General features: G+C 38.3%; 1 protein-coding gene across 2 annotated transcripts in view; it reads left to right on the top strand.

The window, feature by feature from the left end:
* Positions 1 to 4,863: 4,863 nt before the first annotated feature.
* Positions 4,864 to 22,870, top strand: part of usp3 (ubiquitin specific peptidase 3) — a 41,949-nt gene continuing 23,942 nt past the window's right edge. The window contains exons 1-3 of one of the 2 annotated variants that reach the window (XM_051920632.1): positions 4,864 to 5,259; positions 19,281 to 19,341; positions 19,941 to 20,006. In XM_051920632.1, the coding sequence (XP_051776592.1) occupies positions 5,169 to 5,259; positions 19,281 to 19,341; positions 19,941 to 20,006 (218 nt within the window). In that variant the 5' untranslated portion in view covers positions 4,864 to 5,168. The remainder of the gene's footprint in view (positions 5,260 to 19,280; positions 19,342 to 19,940; positions 20,007 to 22,870) is intronic. The other variant, XM_028822598.2, reaches the window with a different exon arrangement.

The raw sequence follows: 22,870 nt of genomic DNA, 5'->3' as shown, positions 1-22,870 counted from the left end.
AGCATCGACCTGTTAAATCTATAGATCATGGCACCAGTGACAGATGATTTTTCTGACAGGAATGTTACTCCATTGTCACATTCAAGTCCACCCTTGAGGATGCAAATTTTGATTGTAGCGATTGCTGTGCCAAACCAAACCTCAACCACCCACACCAGGGTTGCAAAATAACATTTATTTATATTGCACATTTTTATACATGAAAGAAGCACAAAGTGTTTTACAATAACGATGGCTAAATAAAGTTACAAAAAGAGAGTAAAAACTAAGGAAAATATATTTTTGCCAGTAGAGAATCATAATGTCCAGCTCAGTACAAATTGGAGAAAATAAACCTGTGGGGTTCCAGGGCCAAAACACTGCCCAATTCCCTCTAGGCACTCCACAGTTCATGAATGTGTTGCCATTGACAGGATACTCTCAGTATCCTTATATGGGCCTTGGTGCCACTGCTGTACTGCCAAGTTGTTTGCCTGACATGGAAAAGTCAACTCAGATAAAGGAATACTGGAATCTTCGGGCAGAAAGGTCCTTTTATCAGACTGGCTGACCCAGCAGTGTCTCAGCTTTAGAATGGCCAGTAGCGGGGAGGCAGATTGTTGGCCGAGGTCTCCAGAACTCTACTGTCTGGCTTGTCTGACACCTTTTTCAACAATCTTGCAGTGGTTCTATAATTAGCTGATGGACGGGTATTGTTATTTTTTAATTTATGTTAATTAGTTTCTACTTTGGTTTTGATTTATTTGAACAAATCTGTATCTGTATATGTGATAGTTCTATATTTAATGAGTGGTATAATCCATTCTTGCATCTTGCCTTGAGAGCTGTCATGGCGCTCTGCACTTGCACTTGGTGAGGAGTGCTGGGCAAGAACAAAGTACAGTATTTTTGACTATTGTGTCTACTATTGGATTAATTTTGTTCTGTTTTGTGTTCTGTATTTACACCATTTTTTGACACCTATTGCGCGCCCAAAGTACCTGGGAGTGAGTCTTTCTTTGAATTGCGTTTCCAAAGCTTTCTTCCATTTTTTTCATATAAAGTTGATTTTTTTTGGGGGGTGGGGGGTTTCTTAGGTAGTCAAGACAGTTGGACTGTGAAGAAACAGGACCTGTTAATGCCCACTGACGCATTCCTTGAGTGAATTTAGGCTATACAAGAAATAAAATGTGGTTGTTATTCATCTTTCCAGCAATGCGGGTGAATGCAGCATACTGAGGCCTGAGGACAGATATACATAGTGCCACCACAGAGTACCAGAAAAAACAGAAACACACAAAAGTACTGTTTAGTGACTAGTCCATAAAACAATAAGAACTGAATTTTATGAAAAGAATAAATTACATCCTGCCTTCATTATAAAAATAATGCTAGTGAATCTAATAATTCGTTAAGTGATCAAGAAAGCCAGATTGAATAGGTTGGTTTTTAGTAGTTTTTTGAAGTGTTCAATTGTACTGGTGTGACATATCTCTAATGGTAGAGTATTTCAGATTTTTGGTGCATAAAAACAGAAATCCACCTCACCATTTCTTTAATGCTTTACTCTCAGAATACTGAATAAGCCAGTATTAGAGGATCTAACATCACAATTAGAAGTATAAGGGGACAAGCACTTCAAAATATAAGGTGGTAGTTTGTTTAGAGCCTTGTATACAATCAAAGGTATTTTAAAATCAATTGCAAATGACACAGGCAGCCAGTATAATGATGCTACGACTGTTGAGATAGGCTCTAATTTTCTCTTTATAGTTAAAATTCTTGCTGCTGTGTTTTAGACTAATTGCAGCCAATTTTTATATTTTTTGGTAATTCTAATAGTGTGTATTTCAGTAATCCAGATGACTAAAAACAAATGCATGTATTAACATTTCACGGTCTTTCAGTGATACAAAAAATCTAATTCTTGCAGTGTTTTTTTAAGTCAAAGATGCAGCCTAGTGGGCACTTTGAAGTTTAGCTTAGAATCAAAAATGACAACTACATTCTTTACTTCTGCCCTTATTTATAACACCAGATGGCTTAATGTATTTCTAAGGTCCTCACTTTTTTGTTTGCCACCAAGTATTAAAGTTTCAAATGTAGATTGAGGAAAATAAGTTACTCAAAATAGAACCCTATGGCACACCATACATAACATTGTGGATCTCGGATGTACTGTATAATCACCACAGCTAACAAATAATTTTTTTCCTTTGATATAAAATTAAAACCAACACAAGGCACTACAAGAAAGGCCAACCCCTCTGTCTAAGGTGGTCAATAAGAATGCTGTGATCAATTGCTTTTTTCTAGAATTTTACTTAGGAAAAGCAGGCTAGAGATAGGTGTAAAATTGTCCAAGAAACATCATCAGATTATTATCCTTAAGTGGTGCCCTAACTACAGCAGTTTTTAGAGAAACAGGAATAATGCTCATGCCCAATAAACAATTAACTATATCTAATACAGTGTTGCTTAGCAAGTCACAGACATCTTTAAAAAAGCCTTTTAGGACTGGAACTAAGACACATGTGGCTGATGTTAATTGAGTAATAGTTCTCAATTAAGCTTATTTTGGTAAAGACGTTTAACCATGTTGAGGTTCAGTTAGCCCTCAAATGAAACCTTTATAGTAAAGAGATTTTTAATGTTAACACTGAAGAGTAATGTCACTTGTGAATTTAAACACTATGGAACAGACGTAAATGTGAAAGCTGTTTTTAAGTATGAGCTAATGAGTTAACAGGTTATGTTTGAAGTGTTTTGAAATTTGTAACTTATAATTCTTTACAACAAATGCAGAACCTTGATTGCACATTCCCCAAGTATTTCAGTGTTTTCACCTAGAGTCTGCAGTTTCTTCCCACCATACAAAAGCATACATACTGTTGTTTTTAGGTGACATTAAAAATGTTTTGATGTGTGAATGTGTTTAATATTGCCTGTTAATGAACTGGCATCCAGTTTAAGATGTGATCCTTCTCTTGCATGTGTTGCTAGTGAAGTAATACAGTAGACAGATTTTTTAAATTAACTTTTAACAGAAGAACTGTATTCAGATGCATGAAACCACCTCTCAAAGATAAGTGTAAAAATGACATTCTTTTAACAATAAATATAATAACAGCACAATACAACAAATTACTTCATATAATGAAAAACTGTGTCCATGATAAAAGACTACAGTAGTTAAACTATGGAAAAGCCATAAGCCACAAGGGGCTTGATTCTGGGAATAAGGTAGGGTCTAAATAAAGTTGACTCCAGAGGTACTGAAGAAGAGGACAGTTTTGGTGGCTCTGTGAAGATTTTCAAAAGCTTCTTTTAGGTACTTCTACACGTAAACCTTGGAAGATACTGTCTGTGAAATGGGATAGCTGCCACAGTTCTGGCCATGACAAAGAAAATTGCAAACATCACCTTGATATGTGATTTGGGAAGCCATGCTTTCCATCTGTCCTTCTTGGGACTAAACCATGGTTTGTTGCTTGGTTTCTGGGTCCATTTTGTAAACAAGCTTCGTCACCCTTTCTAGATTCACTTAAACTGCATCAAATGCTCTTTCTGAAAATCCATAAGGAATCATTTGGAGAACTCCATGAGGGCCTGTTTCTTTTCTGTCAACAGCAAGTGTGGGACCCAACGAGCAGAAAGCTTCACTTGTGATTGCAGATCACCGCCACTTGCACATCCTCTTTCACATTTGCATGACTTTCCTTGGGGATTAAATGTTTTGAACTATTCTTTAAAACATTGAAGTATGTGCCATAAAAGAAAGAGCACAATCTGATGACATGAAAGCACATTTAAAATAGACTGTTGGACCTCTCCTTGTAAAGTCTAACACGCTATTAGCTTTCTTGATCTCTCCTGTGTACTGTATGGATGTAGTCAGTGATGAGTCCATTACAACTCCTAGATCCTTCTCATATGGTGTACTTTCAAGGTTCAGACCTTTCTTTCTGTATTCACATCAAACATATTCACTTCCTACATGTAGTGTTTTACATACACTTCAATTAACTTTCATCTGCCACAAATCTGCCCAGGTCTGTATGCTACCCAAGTCTCTCTATAACAATTTAGCTGATCCTACATCATCCGCAAACTTAACCAGCTTATTGATTATATTCTTGTACAGATCATTTGTGTCTATTAAAAAGAGCAGCTGCTCCAGCACAGATCACTGGAAGTGTGGTGTAATTTCGTACCACTGTACTGAATTAGAAGTCTGCAGATATCAGAGGAGGCGACTGTTCAGGCATGCAGATCAGCCACCTAGCTGTGACGTGCTGGTGGCATGAGGACTGTTACTGCAGCCACCCACTGACATACTGTCAACAGCTCAGACTGTTAAGTGTTGAACCTCATGAATTATGGAGCAGCTTCAAAGAAAGTGTCATCCACGTGTTCTATTACCTTATATCGAACATTTTTTCTTTAGTTTCTCCAAGCTATGTGCAGTCTTTAACCGTTGTGCATTTAATTTATACCATTGGGTGTTTTAGTCGAGGCAGTGTGGTGTTGTGGTTAAGGCTTTGGACTTCAAACCCTTAGGTTGTGGTTTCAAATCCTGCCACTGACACTGTGTGACCTTAAGGAAGTCACTTGTCCTAAGGAAGTCACTTGTCCTGCCTGTGCTCCAATTGGAAAACCAAAAGAAATGTACCCTATTGTATCATAAATGTTGTAAGTCGCCTTGGATAAATATAGTGCCGGACAAATAAATAAATAGGCCGCCGGCGTGTTAACGCGAACGTTTGTCTCAATGCAGTACAACAGTTCAAACCATAATGTGGCTTTGTTCCACGTAAGACAGCTCTCCTCTCTAGTATAGCTAATCGTATACGCCTAATGCAGTAAACGTACGCTCACAGTCCTCCAGTCCACCCTCCGCCCCCACGGCTTCGGCCTGGATTTGCAGAGAGGCCCGCGTGTTGACTGGAAATCGCGGAATGGATTTCCTTGCCACCCGGGCAGCGGCTCGTTGTGATTTAATGAGACACGCTGTATGAAAGATGGCCGTGGCGAGCTTTGAGTGAGAGGGTCCTGGGAACAATTAACGAAACAACAAACTACCGATCGAAAAAAAAGATTCACTTTAGAGACGCGCGCTGGAGGATACTATCGTGAACCTGGGGTCGCCCTGCCTGCTTTTGTGGGAAGTAGTGGTCTCTTCGCATCAGATGGAGTGCCCGCACCTTAGCGCCAGCGTCTGCATCGTTCCCGATTCCACTCGCTTCCCCAATGGGTCGCCCTCCTCCTGGTGCTGCAGCGGTAAGTGGCTGACCTAGTAAACCGTATCGTGCCTGCCAGGAAACTCCGCAGGCTGAGTTTTGGCCTGCTATTGGCAAGTGGTGCCGCTTTAAGGAGCTGCAGGCCGACTGAGGCGAAAGTGGAAATTTAGTGAACAGCCGTGGTCCAGAATCGAGAGAGACGGGGGTGGGGCTGGCACAACTTTTATTGTTATCATTATTATTATTATAATTGTTGAAGTTGTTTAAAGGTTAACATTGAATAAACGAAAAGAGGAAGAGATCCGATTTGGAACTCCGCTCCATTTACTTAAGTGAAGCGTGTACCTCATCTCTCTTTGTCTGTGCAACACTCGGTCATGAAGTGCCGCGCTGGGAACTTTACAAGTAGGCACTCGCGTTCATTGTTAAGTGTTCCAGATCTTCATCTTAAACAACGGCAGTTCGTACGGTCGGCTTAAAAGCTGAACAAAACCAGGGTGTAGAGAATATCGAGTACATCCAATGCAGACCTCTTAGTAGTACCCCAGTCGGGATTACTAGCGTGAACCCCCTTTGGCCGAATCCAGGGCGCAAAGGGTTAACGGGTTTCTAGACACACGCACATACGACAGCAAGTGTGGCTTGGTGACTATGCAGTGGACCTTGCATCAGAATGTATCCTGTTCTCTGAGCGACTTGTGACTCTGTACAAGTTCCCTAACATGTTTGTGCTCCAGCTGTAAAACAATTAAAATTACAATTTAAGCATCTGCACTAAAGATCACAGATTCTAAAGATCTTGAGATAAGTATGCATTACAGAAAAGTGCAACATAAAATAAAGATTGTTTGTAAGGCCAGCAGCCATCACCGGTCTTTGTTGGGTTTTTTTGGAGCATTTCGAGAAAATCTCAGACCTGGACCTTGAATGGATGCTTGTTTGCAGTTCAGATAATTAGGTTAGGTAAACTTTATTATCCCGGAGGGAAATATATTTGGTAATGTATTTTTTTTTTGCTACATGAAACAAGTCTTTAGGCACTTTTACACATATAGAAAATAAGTCAAAACACTACAAGTGACAACCAGTGTTATTAAAGGTACACACAAACTAAAAATTATTAAAAAGAATAATTACCTGTTACAGAACACAAAATAATTCCGAATTCATCAGCAACTCCCTGCAAGTAACAGAATTCAAGATGTTTATAGCGCTGGGAATAAAAGACTTCTTAAATCTGTTGCTGTTTGCTCATGGAAAGCTGAATCCACAGCCTGATGGCAACAACTGAAATTTAGGAAAAAAAGAGAGTGGCCGTCTCTCTGACAGAACTGAGTGGGCCTTCTTTCTAACCTGGTTGTAATACAGTTCAGTGATAAACCAATAATTTTACTGCTTATTTTTGCAATGTTGTTAAGGTGGATTATGTACTTAATGCTGAAGTTACCAAACTAGTACATAAAAAGGAACTGTAACAACAGATTTAATGAGAGACCGGTGAAAAAGAGTCAGTATGGTTTTAACCGCTTTATAACAATTGAGATAACTAAGAAAGAAAGGCTGTCGCTGCTCCTTTAGAAATTTGTTTTGTGTTAAGACCAAAGTTTAGCCTGTTATCAGTGATTGTCCCTAAATATTTTTATTACTCTAATAATAATAATAATAATACATTTTATTTAAACAGTGCAATTCCCATGCTCAAAGCACCTCAAAGAAATTTAAAATGTTAAATGTAACATATGTAAAATATTATGTTGGAAACAAATAATATCTGCCAAAAACACAATAAAAATACAACATATACAAAATTTGTGATACAAAAGCCAAGTATCCTGAGCATCTAGAAAGAGGGGGTAAACTGAAAGAAGGGTCAGAATGTCAGGTTAAGTTCAAAGCATTCCTGAATGAATGAGTTTTAAGCTGGTTTTTTTTTTTTTTTTTTTAAAGAATGAGTCTTCTGATCTCATTAATTTATGGAGGTCGTTCCAAGCTCTTGATGTAATATAGCTGAAGACTATCACCCATAGAACACTCCTGTATATACCATATCCACTGTCCTCTTTAATTAATGTTGAAATTTGTTAGTTATAATCCAATGCTGCTTATTTTTTAGTTATCTGCTGTAGGGAAAATCTTTCTATTGCTGGTTCTTCCACTCGATTCTGTCTTCTGACCTTTTCATGTCTTGGTATGATTTACCATCTTTCAGATAATATAACATGTCCTGCCTTGGCTTTACTCCTGATTTCTTTCCCTCCAGTTTACCTTCCAACACAATCTTCAGAAATCCCTCACTATTAAGTGCACGTTTCATTCAGCTTTCTTGCCTTCTCACCATTTCCAACATGGTCCTCAATTTATGTATCCTTTCCACCACTTTTTCATTAGACAATTTATCCATCCAAATGATAATTTCTATCCTTCTACATGGCCACAGTTCAGATGTTTCCCCTCTATTTATATTCCCTTTTCATATAGTCCATGTCTCTGATCCATACAATGCAACACTCAAGATTACCGTTTTTATTATTCTTTTCTTCAGTGTTCCACCTATTGTAGTTCTTGCCAAGTTTTGTTTTGCATTGAAAGCTTCTATTCCCATTGCTAAGCATATTTTTATTTCTTTTTCTTCAGTTCTGTGACAGCATATTTCCTAAATATTAGAAGCTGTTTACTTCTTCCAAGATGTGTTCTCCAATATTTATTATTACTGGTTTCATTATTTCCTTTGTTATGCACATCACCTTCACTTTTTTATATAGATCCTCATTCCATACCTCTTACACGTGTACTCTACTTTGTTCATTAGTTTCTGTCGTCCTCTTTCATTGTTTGATGTTATTTCTTTGTTGGCTGCAAATCTTACCATGTACAGTAATCCATCTTCCTCAAACTTTCCCCGCCGATTTGTTGTTTCATAGTGCTTCTTTAATTCTCCTCTCCACATAGATGTTAAGCAGGATTGGCGATAGTGAGCATCCCCAGTCTATTACCTCTTTCTATTTGACTTGCCTCTGTTAGCCCATATATGTCTTTTACTTTTGCTGACTGGTTCATATATAGATTCCTAGGGACAGAGCATTTTAGTCCTTTTTGGTTCTTCAGTTTTCACTTGTTGTATATTATTGAAATAAGTGCTTTATGGTGAATGTACACATCGACAAGCTTCTGTTCCAAGACCGCTGCTTCCCCAGCCCCTTCAGTGTAATAGTAACCACAGCACAGAGAGAAGTGTGCACATTGCAACAAGTACACATGTCGTAAACGTAGAAAGGACGGCCCTTGGTTGTGTGTGAACTGTTAATATTTGAATATGATGATTGCCTATTGCGTGGAACTGACCTCACTGTACTATTCTTTCCTCTGCATGTCCTGGAGTACAAAAGAAACAACCCCATGCATCCAAAAGTGGACACTGGCAAGATCGAGAAAAAAAAACGCGGTCACTGATTACAAGCGCAAGATGTTATGCGAATGAATATGAATAATGTTGCATCAGTGCCACAATGTTTTCCAAAATGTACTATACAGGTCATAAAATGAATAATTCCAAATATCATATACAGTAATCCCTCCTCCATCGCAGAGGTTGCGTTCCAGAGCCACCTGCGAAATAAGAAAATCCGCGAAGTAGAAACCATATGTTTATATGGTTATTTTTATATTGTCATGCTTGGGTCACAGATTTGCGCAGAAACACAGGAGGTTGTAGAGAGACAGGAACGTTATTCAAACACTGCAAACAAACATTTGTCTCTTTTTCAAAAGTTTAAACTGTGCTCCATGACAAGACAGAGATGACAGTTCTGTCTCACAATTAAAAGAATGCAAACATATCTTCCTCTTCAAAGGAAACAGAGAGGAAAGCAAACAAATCAATAGGGCTGTTTGTGCCGCGGTGCTTCGCATACTTAAAAGACAAAGCTGTTGAAGGCAGCAGCTCACACCCCCTCCGTCAGGAGCAGGAAGAGAGAGAGAGAGACAGAGAAAAACAAAGTCAAAAATCAATACGTGCCCTTTGAGCTTTTAAGTATGCGAAGCACCGTGCAGCATGTCGCTTCACTAAGCAGCTGCACAGAAGGTTGCAACGTGAAGATAATCTTTCAGCATTTTTAGACGAGCGTCCGTATCGTCTAGGTGTGCGAACAGCCCCCCTGCTCACACCCCCTACGTCAGGATCAGAGAAAGGCAGCGCAAGAGAGAGAGAGAGAAAGTAAGTTGGGTTTCTTCTCAGCCATCTGCTAATAGCGTCCCTTGTATGAAATCAACTGGGCAAACCAACTGAGGAAGCATGTACCAGAAATTAAAAGACCCATTGTCCTCAGAAATCTGCGAACCAGCAAAAAATCTGTGATATATATTTAAATATGCTTGCATATAAAATCCGCAATAGAGTGAAGTCGCGAAAGGCCAAGCGCGATATAGCGAGGGATCACTGTATAACTATGTCTCTGTTTTTTTGTCAGTGCGGCTTTGACATCATGGACCGTAAGGTGCATACTAATTCAGCATGAGCAGGAACACTCAGTAAAACTGAATTAAAAAAATTGCAAGTGACGGTGAGATACGAATAAGGCAGATTCACCAGCGTTTGTGTGTCAGCTTTTATCCCTCCAGATCAGAGAATTTCCAGTTCGATTGTCGCAAAACACCACTCACATCTACAGTTATTCCCAGTTTCAGATAAAAAGTAACCACATCAGATCTGGGCCGGGGGAGTGGGTGTTGTACCATGATCGTGACTGAGAGAGTAAAAGTGAAAAAAAAAAAAAAAAAAGCACTTATTTTTACAAGTATTATAAATTTACACTGGCTGTTACAGACACAAATCAAATGTATGTTTTTATTGTATAATATTAACAAAAAGAGCAGCTCACTACTCTAAATGGTAAATTTGCCCGAGAGCTGGTATCAAACTCGCAACCTCTGGGTTATAAGTCGGCAGTTCTAACAGCACCACGGAAGCTGTCGTATCGTACTTGCACCTTTTGTAAAAGTGTTTATTTGATATTTGGCCATCAGCCTTCACATATTCTACAGTTCATGTGTACATTTTGTCATTTATTACTAAAACATGAAAAACATTTCTGTTTTAACGATGTGTTTACATAGATTGTTGTAGACACAAAACACATATCAGATTATTTCCCCTTACAATTCTATGTAGCTCACTCCCAGATAATCAATCAAGGCAGGAACTGGGAGAACTTCTTGCCCGTTCTGAGGCGTTGGGGGGGTTGAGGGGGGGGGGGGGATTGGGAGAAGGTATAGCAGGCCGCTCGCTGCTTATCGACACATTTAGAAGACAAAAGACGTTGATGGAGAGTTACGAAGGGATTTAAGGTGGACCGGAATTACGAGTTTTTTCATTGGCTCTGGTGTAATTGGCCTTAACAAAGACTTGAAACCACTGTGGCCTTGTAGGATTTGGACCTTGGAATACGGCACAACAGTCTATGGCATCCTTTGACACGTGGCATTAACATGCTTCATATTTGGATTGTATCTGGATATTTTCTGGCCCGATTACATGTACACCTGGCTTTAACTTGTGTCTCGATACAGATCTGTTGTCACCTTCCTTGTGTAAAATTCAAATTAGTCCGCTTACATGATCATTGTATGTAGATACAAAATTAATTTGTCTTCATGCTTGTATTAAATGTAGTTACTATCAGTTTATGACCATCTCTGAATGTGGTCTGAGTAAAATTGGCATTGAAGCAGTATAGTGATTGAGGCGTGAAGTCTCGATTGTATCAATACAATGAGGGATGTGTTCCCTATTGAAGTCTTGATTACGTCAAAATAATGGGCCTTGGGGGTTGGAATCCCCATCAAGGCCTTTGTTTTGAGGTAATCTCCAACACCTCCAAATACATTTTCCCCCAACTAATTTACTGAGTGTAGAGGGTGTTGAATTGAAAGCTGCTGTTTAATGCTAGTACATACAGTTTTAAAATTTGTGTGTTTCAGTATTGTTCCAGTACCATTATGCCGTGTAACTATAGGTCTGAGTGATCCAATCAAAATTCAGTCACAAGTATATTTATACCTGATTTTCAATGTGGTCGCATGATTTGCATTTCTGATCAAGTCACCAAAAATGAAGTAACTTGGTCATGGTCACACAATATTGTTAGTAGGATTGGTACTTGGAACCTTAACACTACACCAGGTGTATTGCCTGGAAGCTCATGTGAATGAATCAAATGGGCAACTCCAGTGTATATTAATATGGTTCACCAAAAAATGTATATGAAAGCGCCACTCACAAAGGAATAAACATTTTCATTCCATATATGAACATATATGGACATGAAAGTAAGATTTTCATTGCACTCTGCTTACCTGAATATATTACACCTACTACTCCATGTGCGTGTTTTAGCCTTTTTATACTTTTTAAATATAATTCTGTAAAAATCTGACTTGCAGAGCAAACTAATACTAGGATACATTTTCAAATATACATATTATACTGACACTCATTAGAAGAAGCCAGTGTAGACTAGCATTTAAAATTAAAGAAAAACAAGAGTTTCTAGGAAATAGGGAAGGGAAAGGAAATGTGGGGATGAGTTAATCTGGTCAATTTCAGGTTGAGTTGGCAGATTGTCTTGTTGAAGGCGTTTTGTAATATTAATATTACTGATACTATACATGTAATTATGCTGCGACAGATAGTGTGACATAAAGAGGATATCTGTAACAAAACAGTAACTGAAATTTAAGAATCTTCCCATTTTTTGAGAGAGGTGAGCCAAAATAAATACACACTGGACCCAGTTAGACTCTTTGGTTATGGAAGGAAAACAGGGAAATTTTGTAGAAAATACAGTGGGTGTCCAAACTCAGCTAAGAATGTGACTAAGCTGAAATTCAAGCTGTTCTGCCTTGCCCCCTCAAATTGTTCTTTTAATCTTTTTTTTAAATTATTCCATTTTCCTGTCTTTGAGAGCAGAGACACATTCTATACAAGATAACGGGTCATTACAGAGTAAATAGGGGCAATTTGTATTATTACACAGTAAGAAACTAAGTAATTATAGAATTTTGGTGCTACCCCAAGGCATTTGGACCCTGGCTTAATGTCCAGGTAAGAAGGATTCTTATTGTCCCTGTGTTTTATGCATTGAACTTTATACAGAATTGTATCCTATAAAGACATTGTTACTTTGCAACTGTAATATGGTCCTTTGTGGGTTAGTGTGCCCTGTGATGGAATGGCACTGGTTACTCCATCTTCCACAACTCAGTAGGAGAATCAGTATACTGCACATGTGAAAATCTGAATATGGTCATTTTCTTACTTCATGTCTTCTGTATTGTGTCACAGGAGGACGTGACAATGGTAGCAGGAACATTTTTCTTTTTATGGGTTCAAGTGTAATCATTTATTTAATATTTAATCTAGCTGAATGACAACAGTGCATGGTTTCTAACTGGTGCCTGTGAATGTGTGTGTTGGCACACAGGTTACAAACAGTGAAGAAGAATACAGTCGGAGGTTTCCAAAAATCAACCACTTCCTGGACCTGTCAGCTTTTCTGTTTGGAACAACATCCGTTAAAGCAGGAGGAGGAGCAGAAGGAAGAGTAGTTTTTAAGCCAATAGTCACTTGCCGATTCCTCTAGCTCTTTCTTGCATTTTATTTGGCCTATTTGTACACTTTATACCAGAATCACTATCAGGATTTAGCTCAATACAGGTTCTGTCATCAAAGGCATGTCTTTGACCAATCGTTGCCATCAGAAAGCCCTGGTGGTGTTGTGTATGAAAAATGTTTAATGTTTTAATTTATAATTTTGGCTGGTATGCTGATTTGGTGGTTAGTGTTGCCGGATGTGTTCAAATTGTCTACCTCTTCATTATCTGTTTGGAATCAATGCATTCTTTCTGGCTCTGCATTGATTTTCAGAGACCTGTATTTTAGGTTAATTTGTGCCTCTAAATTGGCCCCGTGATGGCAAGTGAGCCCAGTCATGGTCTAGTCCCTGTAACTGATGTTTCTGGGATATTCTGCATCCTCTCACAACCTTGAATTAGATTAAATTGGGTTGAGTATATTACATTATGCAATGTGTTAACTGATGAATAGATGAAAAAATAAAATTGTAAGCTGTTGAATTCTAGAAGCTCTTAATACACAATTTATACTTGCAATAAGGTAAGCTTTTTTCCATTATTTCACTGATTCAATTAAGTTGGTATAATGCAGCAGCTTTTTAAAGTTTTGTATGATCCATGTTTTTTTTCCAGTATCAACTCAAATATGACTGCTCCTGGGTTTGGTCAGTTAAAGTTCTTCTTGTATCACTGAGCTAGTACACCAAAGATGAACTGGCAGGATGGCATCAAGGTGGGATACAAAGTGTGGAATGACACTAAAACTGTACTAATGAATACTCCTACATATGATATATTGACTTTTACAGCATACAGTTGTTCACAGTATTAACTCCGTGTATATGAGTACATATCTGAACACCTCCATACAGGAACTTGTGAAAAAGAGGGCTTAAATAAAAGTACTTACAGAAGTGTCACTTCTGCATTAATGCTGTGTTGCTGAGTTAGGAGCTAAACAGTGATACGCTATAATTAAAAAATTAGAAGCATGCTCAGAGGGGAGGTATTTGTTGTATTTTGCTTAGAATCATTAGCATCCTTGAATACTATTATCCTTCATAAACTAAGAAACCTGATTACCTACCTCTTTTTTTGGGTTCACCTACCCTGTGAATCAGCAGAAATCATACCAGGCAATGCATTTGTAGTCCCCCACCAAGGAAGATGGATTTATGGACTCCTTTGTATTGCCTGGTTCTTCTGTCAACAGCAACCGGGGATTTCAGTATCAGTTTAGTTCTGTATAGTACTCTTCACTGTATGCAGACGCAGGGTGCTGTGCCATGTTTACAGGTAAATTTAAGTACAGTCTTTACATAATGAGTACACATAAGGAAGCAGATTTTTTTAAACGGACAGTAAAACAAAGTAGTTTAAAACCAATTCATATAAATAGAGTTTTTGTCCATTAATTAATTGTTCATCTATGGCCAGTTAACAATGGAGGAGAGGAAAACAACCTCTAGTCGGCAGCACCTCTGGGTTATCCAAGGACTGTATTAACACAAAGTCAACCGACGAAGTCAGGCACAGTCATAGTACTAGAGACCTCAGCCAAATGGCCACCCGCTCCATCCTGGTCATTCCATAGTATAGTCTGCGGTAACCAAGATTTATTAGACGAAGCGATGTTTTCCAATTGTCTGAGTATTCCTTGTTTTATATTGATAAAAGTGGATCTAAATTGCTGTGGACTTTGACATAGCTTGTGAGACTGTGTAGTACATAGGCTGCATTCTCATGTGTTTGTTTCTGTCCATTTGTTGTACAGATGTGTGGATGAGAGAGTGTAGTCCATATTTTACTATGTACAATCGGTCATCCTGGAGACCATTTCATCAGTGATTTCCATTTCTGGTGGTAGAGCTTCCATTGGCTGGATAAGTTTTAGGTGATGGATGTAATGCTTGTTTTTGATCTAAATGTACTCATGCCAAAGGGACTTGTGACTTGGTGAATAAAAAAGCATTTTAATCTCTAATTTTGCTCATTCACCCTCTGAAATGATTTACACTCATGGCCATGATTTTCTGATACCTATTTTTTGCTTTAAATAGTGTTGCTTACACATACAATGATTTTAGTGATTGATCAGTTGCTTAGATAGATAGATAGATAGATAGATACTTTATTAATCCCAATGGGAAAGCTTATGCAGAAATAGAAAAAGGTGAATGAAGTTTATAAGAATATGATACACTGAATTTTTGATTAATATCAGGCTAGTATGTGTTTATTCAGATCACTTGTTTTCTAAAGGTTATGCCACTTGCTATAAGTGGATAGAAATGTAGACAATAGAATCTGATTGTCAGGTTACAAGTTATATCTGTATATTCTGTTAAAAGTTAGCTGTTGAAGGAAAATTTCAGAAAAAAAAGTGTTCCTGTTCTACCTTAACAGGCTAAAAACAGAAAACCAGATTAAAGTTCACTCAAGCAAATGGTTACTTTACTGGTGTAATGTAGCTTTTCATCACCATGGCAGCTAAAACTGAAATCTGCAGGCAATATGGCCCTCCAGTAGTTTGCTCACACTGACCTACAGGATATCTTAAAAAAACTCCATTATTTTCTATTCCTGCAACAAAGTAAACTGGAGTTTCAGTGCTGTCACTTAATAGCTATAACCAGACCATTCTTCACATATGTAGTTCTTGCTAAATTCTTTCTTCACTTGAATAGTATTAAATGCTGTGTTTTCATGCTTGAAGTGTTTATTCCCCTTGTGCCGAGTTCCTTGCTAGACCTCTGCTCTGACATGCATGGAGAGGCCTATTGAAGTTGTCCAGAAGGTGTTCGTCATTGAGGAGCAAATTTCATAACTTACTCAATCCATTAAGCTCGGTTTCAGAGAAATTGCCCCCCACTTAGAAATTCTCAAATTACTACATACATGATGGTGTTATACATATTTATGCTACTTTTTTAAAATGGAACATAAAATGTGAGTTTTTTTTGTTTACCAAGCTGAAAGATATGGTGCTAATTGTTCTTTTTGCTTCTTTAATATAATGTTTTACTTTTTCTTACTCTGTAATGTTCCATGCTGCACACACCCATTTCTTTCAGCTTCTTTTTATATTCATCTACATACTTTTTCATTGCAGATTGAAGTTTCCATGTCACAGTGAATACTGTCATAAGTCCAAACCACTTGAGAGCCAGTGCATATGTGACTCCACTGTATATGAAAAGGCCAGTATTGCAAAAAAATAAAGTATTTGTTTAAAAGAAGCACAGATAGCGACAGTGCTTTAGTCTTGTTGTGTGCATGATGACAGAGGCTGAACTAGTTAGTCATAGCATCATGGGGGCTGTGTTGAAGGCATTTCCAAGTCAGAACAAGCTCCACGTAACCAAGGGTGGCTGTAAAATTTTATGGAGCCTTTAAAGAAAAGATAGATTGAACCATTCACAAACATGACTTTATCAGGTCCTAGGTAGTACTAGAAAGAAAAGTGACATTAGTGCCGTTCTTGTTTTACAGTGTGCAAATATATTTTAAGAACATATTTTACTATCATGTCCAAAATGAATAAATTTGAACTGAATGAGCCTTGAAGATCTGCTCCAACTGGAGTTCCCTTCCGCATGATGGCTCTTTGGGAGACCTCAGTTCATTAAGATGAATTGAAGCATTGTTTTTAAGAATTCCCAGCTGGCCAGTAAAGCAGAATTTTTAGTTCTGTAATTTTTATGTTACAGGAGAGCGAAATGCTTTACATTCACCTATCCTACAGTACTCTGGGATTGTTTTTGAGATCCAGGCTGTTTTGAAACATATCAGAAGAGACTCGTATTTAAAGGTAGGAATAGTAAGGCTTCCCATTGCTTCATTATGATATGAACCTTTTGATTTCATGTCTTAGTTCACATTCATCATATTTTAGCTGTTTTATGTTTGCTTTGTTTTCTAATACAGGGGTTTTATTATCTTACAAGATACTGTATGTGTAATCACCTTATCCACGGTAACTCATTTGCTCCCTAGATACAGTTGTGCACTTTAAACTCTGCTCATATTGTTCATTGCTCTCTGCAGTGATTAGTAATGTTGGCGACAATGGCTGCGCTGTACTCTGTGCCTATGTCATGATTTGGTTTGTGTCTCTTTATACATGCCTTAATCTGGCTTCACACTGCACAGTTATTCCAGTGGGAGTTTTTTTGGAGGGGGATGTAGTCCTGATTAACATAATCTTAGCAAGACATTTTCAGCTGTGGCTTGTATTTCTGCCAGTCGTGTAGTGTGAATCTTTTGTGGAACTCTTATGCCCCTCCTCAACAAACCAATACAGATTTGATTTAGTCTTAAATTGTAGGCATAGACTCTTATGTGTGTGAGAGAATTGGTGCTTATCTAGTAGTACAATGCAATCAATGTGGCCACAAGGTAAAAAAAAAAAAAGAAGAAAACCTCTGTTTTTGAGGTACGCATACAGAAGAGAGAGCTGTCTGTCTAATATCTTGTGTTAGTTCTACTATAGCCAATTGTAAGGAGGACAAAGAAAGGCCAAGACTGTGATCTAACACACCATACCTGGAAAACATTCACATTAGCCCCAGCATAGTCAGGCAGCACATTAATTGGTTGTCAGATTGAAGTGAGTGTCTTCCTCTGTGAATCCTAGTTTTGTAATTTGATATTCTTAAGGTGGCAAGATACAGCAAATGCAGTCACTCATTTTAACATACTCTCAGACTCAAAATTGTGTAGTGTGCCATCGGCACCTGACAAAAGAAATGACAAAGAATAACAACATAGCTTTCATGCAGAAATTTACATAAGAGTTTATTGTTATTTACTGTAAAGGTCTGGTGTGTCAGCTGTATTTCATGATGCCCAGAGTAGCTCGTTTGAAATACTCAACATTCTAGTATTTTAAGTTTGCCATACCAGCCTCAGCATTGTTTTACCACAACACAGAAGCAAAACAAAACCTATACACTTTGTTGCCACCGATTCAGTACTATGTATAATTCGTTACAGTAAACTTACATACAGACTACTTTATAACTTTACATTGAGCTTGCAGGTTTAAGTTTTATACTTTGGGTTTAAGTACACAATTTAGGAATGAATAATCATTGGCAGGGTGGTGCAATCTTACGTTTCGCTGCCTCACACATTCAGCAGTCCTGGGTTTGAATCCCACACTAGGCTGTTGTGTGTGAGGTGTTTGCATAGTCATCTTGTATCTGAGTGGGGTTTTCTCTATGCATTCCAGTGTTTCTTCAACATCCGTAATGACATGCAAATTAGTTCAGTTGGTAACTCGAACTTAGTCCAGTTTGTGTGTGAGTGAGCCCTCCTCTGGATTGGTACCTCATCCAAGACAGTTTCATTCCTTGTGTATGATGCTGGGGAAGGCTTCTACCACATATCCTTATTTGGATTAAACAGGTTAGAGAATGTTATATTAAGGCTTAACATTCATTTTCTACTGCTGGCACCTGAACCATGTTTAGTGCAGAACCAAGAAATCCCAGGGACTGAGAGGTGACTTAAGAAAATGTCTATATTGTTTTTATAGCTGTTTTAGTTGTACATTTAAAACGTCAAAGAGACTGCATTGTAGCCAGCCTGAAGCTAACATGTTTCCTTTAAATCCAAGTAATAGTTGCTGATAGGTTTCTGCTTTGGGCCAGGCTCTGCTGGGGTTAGGATCCAGTAGACTGAATGTCAGTGTGTGTTCAGAAAATGAGCAAATGAGTGATAGTTTTTATGTATGTCAGTTTGCCCTTGGTCCAGCTGCATTTTTTTAATTCCTTATGTCACTAATATAAGTGTATGATACTAACACATACATGTTGCACTGTGAGGAAAAATATATAAATATCTTAAGACAGCCTAAACCTTCGAGTCCACACATAAGCTGGGTTGTTTTTTTTTCCCCCCCACATACTGTATGTAAGCAGAGCCTTTCAGAACGTCCTTTACATTTTTTTTTTGGAAGATTTCATTTTTCCTGAGAGAGGATGTTCTGCTGCTATGTCTCATCTTTTTAAAGGGGTGACACCAGTAAGAAATGTCTGAGTACTGCCCTTCTCTGTTTCATGTTCTTGAATGGAGAGGATGGGCATACAGAGCTTATGTAGTTGACGCAGAGTGATTTCTCTCCAGTGACATGGAAGTGTATACTGCAATCAGATTTGAAAGCATGCTCTATATTCAGCATATTGGGAACTTGTAGCACAAACAATGAGTGACTTACAATCATCCAATCAATATTGCAGTTGGTTATTAAATGTGTTTTAAATTGGTCATTTACAGGTAATTGTGCAGTTGAGTTCCTAACAGAAGTTGTTTTTGAAAGATTCTGTTGAACAGTTTAACAGAGTGTCCAGGCTTGAGTTTACTTTGTTTTATAGGTGTACTGATTTTGGAGAGACTGACACTTTTATCCTGTTTTATATTTTCTGACAGTATGCCGTTCTAACAAGAGCCCATGGGTGTGTCTGACTTGTTCAAGTGTTCACTGTGGGAGGTAAGTGAATGCATTCAATTTAAATTGTCTGTAGTCCCTTTCCTTATTGCTTGTCAGATGGTGTGCACTTTCAACAGTGGACTCATAATGGCGCCTCGAGAATAATTTGTCCTCATGGGTTTATTTATTTATGGTGTGGACCATGCTCCTTGCTTTTTGTTCTCCACCCCCTGCAGAGCCTTTTTCTCTTATAGGTTGCATCATTGCTATCTTTCATTCTATTTTAGTTGAATCTGGCACTTTGGGGGCCGTATGCTATGATGATGTGCTCCTGTGAGGGTTATTGTGCATCCTACACACTTTTAATAGTTAAATAAGAGGTAGTGTGAAAAATAATTTTGTAAAACTGAGAAGCTCTGGGCTATATGATTTTGGCGTAAAACAGCAGTTAAGAGTTTCATAATACACCAAATGCCTACTTCATTTGACAACTTGCTGTTTGCATGTAGAATACTCTGGATTTGACTAGGCATTGGTGCAACAAGTTTTCCATAATACAGCATGTTGACATTGGCCTTCATCTTCTGTCTTATAGTTATACCAAGTGTTAGTGGATCTCTTTTATGAATACTGTAAACTCATTCCATCTCATCCCACAGATGCTCGTCTGGATTGAGATATGATGACTGGGAAGGCCACTACTTTAAGATAAAGTCTCTGCCAAAGTTGTAAAACAGTTTTGGGATAAAACTATACTTGTCGAATAGACCACTGTCCTGGTTCAGATGTCAACTGAAGGCTGGCACTTTATCAGTAAACACATTCAGACAACTTATGGCATTCAGATGTTTCTCCACTTTTACTGGGCACCAAATGGCATTATTGGCACCCAGCAGGATAAAATTATGGACTCATCCTATGTCTTGTCCTCCCATCTGCACATCTCGGTAGTAGACAGATTTATATGAACAGGATAAGCGTGAAACCTGATACAACAGCAACTGAAAGGAGTGGCACTCAGTTTTGTCATCTGCTTCTGCACATCATCCATGGCAAGATGCAACAAGTTTCATACCACTGCTGTACTGAGCTATTTCCTGTATAACTTATTCAGTACAAATATTGCCAGACTCCATTTGCTCCTCAATTTAATGGGATGTTTCTAACCACTGATTTACTATAGGCCAAATATTTTTGCCTGGTTTTCCATTCTCGATACATTTTCAATTTAAGAGTTTGTACATGGAAAAACTCTCCGGGATTTCCCTGCCTAATCAGCTTATGCCAGAAATGATGTGCCTGCTATTATGACACTTTCAAAGGCACTTAATGTTTTTATTTTTGCTAATTCTCCCCAAGTTGCACACACACACACACACACAGTCCTTCAAAACTTGTCTACAGTACCTCCTTTTAAATAACAGTCAGTATGTACAGTATGATATTCCCACTGTTTAACAATCTTTTATGGGGTATTGTCACATGACCATAATGTGGTCATAAATCATGTTACATTTAAAGGCAAGTATACTGTGTGTTCAAGACATCTTACAAACAATGTGGCCTATAAATAAAGCAGTTTAAGCAATCCTGAAGCTGCACCAGTGATTAATCAACTGTGAAAATTTCTTGAATAATTGGACAAAAGTTTGGAAATCTTGTCTGCTCACACTGCCTTTTGTGTGAATATAACTAGTTTCATATCTATCCTGCTAAACAAGGTAAATAAGTTGCTTTGTTCTGTTTTGGGGCCTTAAACAAAAACATTCATCCACTTTTTGAATTCACATTTTTCTGTACAGGAATGTAGCATCTGGTGTGATAGAGGAACCAATTCTGGACGACTTGGTTGTCAGTCATAAGGCAAACAGGCACTCATTTACTCACTTGCTTTCGCTAACCCTGGGCAGTTTAGTGCCATCAATTAACCTAACTTATTTGTCTTGGGACTGGGGTTTGGTCCATCGATATGTGGGGGGCATTTAAGCCATACCTACAATTAGCCAAGCTAGATCTCAAACCTTGTGCCTTGGAATTCTGAGGTAGCATGTTTAAACTGGCATCCTCAACTAACCTCTTTCAGAATCCATATATAAAAGAATTCATCCCAAGTACTGTAAGGCCTTGAAAATTTCAAACCATTGCAGAGGACCACACCCAGTTAGCATGTGATGTTTGTTGTAAGGGGACAATACACACAGTGAAGTAACCCTGTGCCGGGCAGACTTGTACTTCACACTCGGAACGCATATGCACATGCATCATGGTTGCCACACGTTCCCAGTGTTCATTTGAACACAACATGTGCGCGAGTTGCAGTAGCAGCAAAAAATTGGGGGATACAGGATGTTCAAGTTGGAACATGATGTCAGAGTCTCTGTTTACTATCTGCATGCAACAACAAGCCGCTTTGCTGATCCTGCAGGATCAGTGTGTGTACTTCAATGTTTGATGAATGGTTCATCATAATGAAGCAAAATGCTGGCATACAAATGTGCTGATGGTGCTTTTCAAGCGTCACATATTCCCCATCATAGTGACATGATACATTTTAAAGGTCTCACATACCATCTTTCTGTGTCTTCTTTTTTTTTTTTGCACCTTCACAACAGCATCAGAATGTACAGCAGCTTATTTGAGCCACAGAGAAAAAAAATTTAAGGACACAATGAAAACGTCTATTTTGTGATTAAACTAGAAAGTTTGGCTTTAATGACAAAATAAACTATGAGATTACAGTGGAAATTTTGAGATTAAAGTAGAATATCGTAAACATCATGTTAAGACCGACCCAGTTGTTAATCACTACATGCTTCTGGGGCTTCCTCCTGAACTAACACCAGCGGTCAAGTGGCAGTTGCCACACAGACCACATTAAATGTATGATATTCCAGCTCTCTGCACATTTAGACTCTTTAGATTTATACTTGATATCACTTTCATGATGAAAGGCATTGAAGTATATATATTAAATTTTACAGATAAACTGTTAAAAGTATTCATTATTTAAATGAAGTTAACAATTAGATATGTGGGACAGCATGGTGGCGGAGCAGTAGCGCTGTTGCTTCAAAGTATGGAGTCACATCCCTGATGTTCCCTGCCTGGAGTCTGCATGTTTTCCTGGTGGGTTTCCACAGCTTATGAAATGTTAAATTATGAAGAGTTTGTTAGTGTTGCAGTAGAGTGATCAAAAACTATGAGTATTCAGAAACTTAACTAAATTAGATATAATTGAGAGCAGTGGAGAATTAAAACCTTAGAAGGTAAAAAGAGTCATTTTATAGATAGCTGGCAAAATGCTAAAAAGATGCAGGTTTTGGGATTTGGTGATGCTAAAATGACGCTAGTGTATGTATGTGCTTGTATTCATCTTGCGATGAGCTGATGCCCCGTCCAGGGAGTGCTTCTGCCTCTCGCCCAATGCATGCTGGAAAGGACGCATCCCTGGATTGATAGATGTAATCATTAAACATCCATCCTTTTTAGAGATATTGTGGCAAGGGTTCCTGGGAAAGTAATGGATGTTTCAGGCAATTCACAACACAAGGAAGTCGAACATTTTCTGACCGTGATGATATTTCTCACT

Source organism: Erpetoichthys calabaricus, chromosome 17, assembly GCF_900747795.2.
Source record: "Erpetoichthys calabaricus chromosome 17, fErpCal1.3, whole genome shotgun sequence".
In the NCBI taxonomy this organism is placed as follows: domain Eukaryota; kingdom Metazoa; phylum Chordata; class Cladistia; order Polypteriformes; family Polypteridae; genus Erpetoichthys; species Erpetoichthys calabaricus.
The sequence above is the reverse complement of the archived record's forward strand: the minus strand, read 5'-3'. Positions and strand labels throughout refer to the sequence as shown.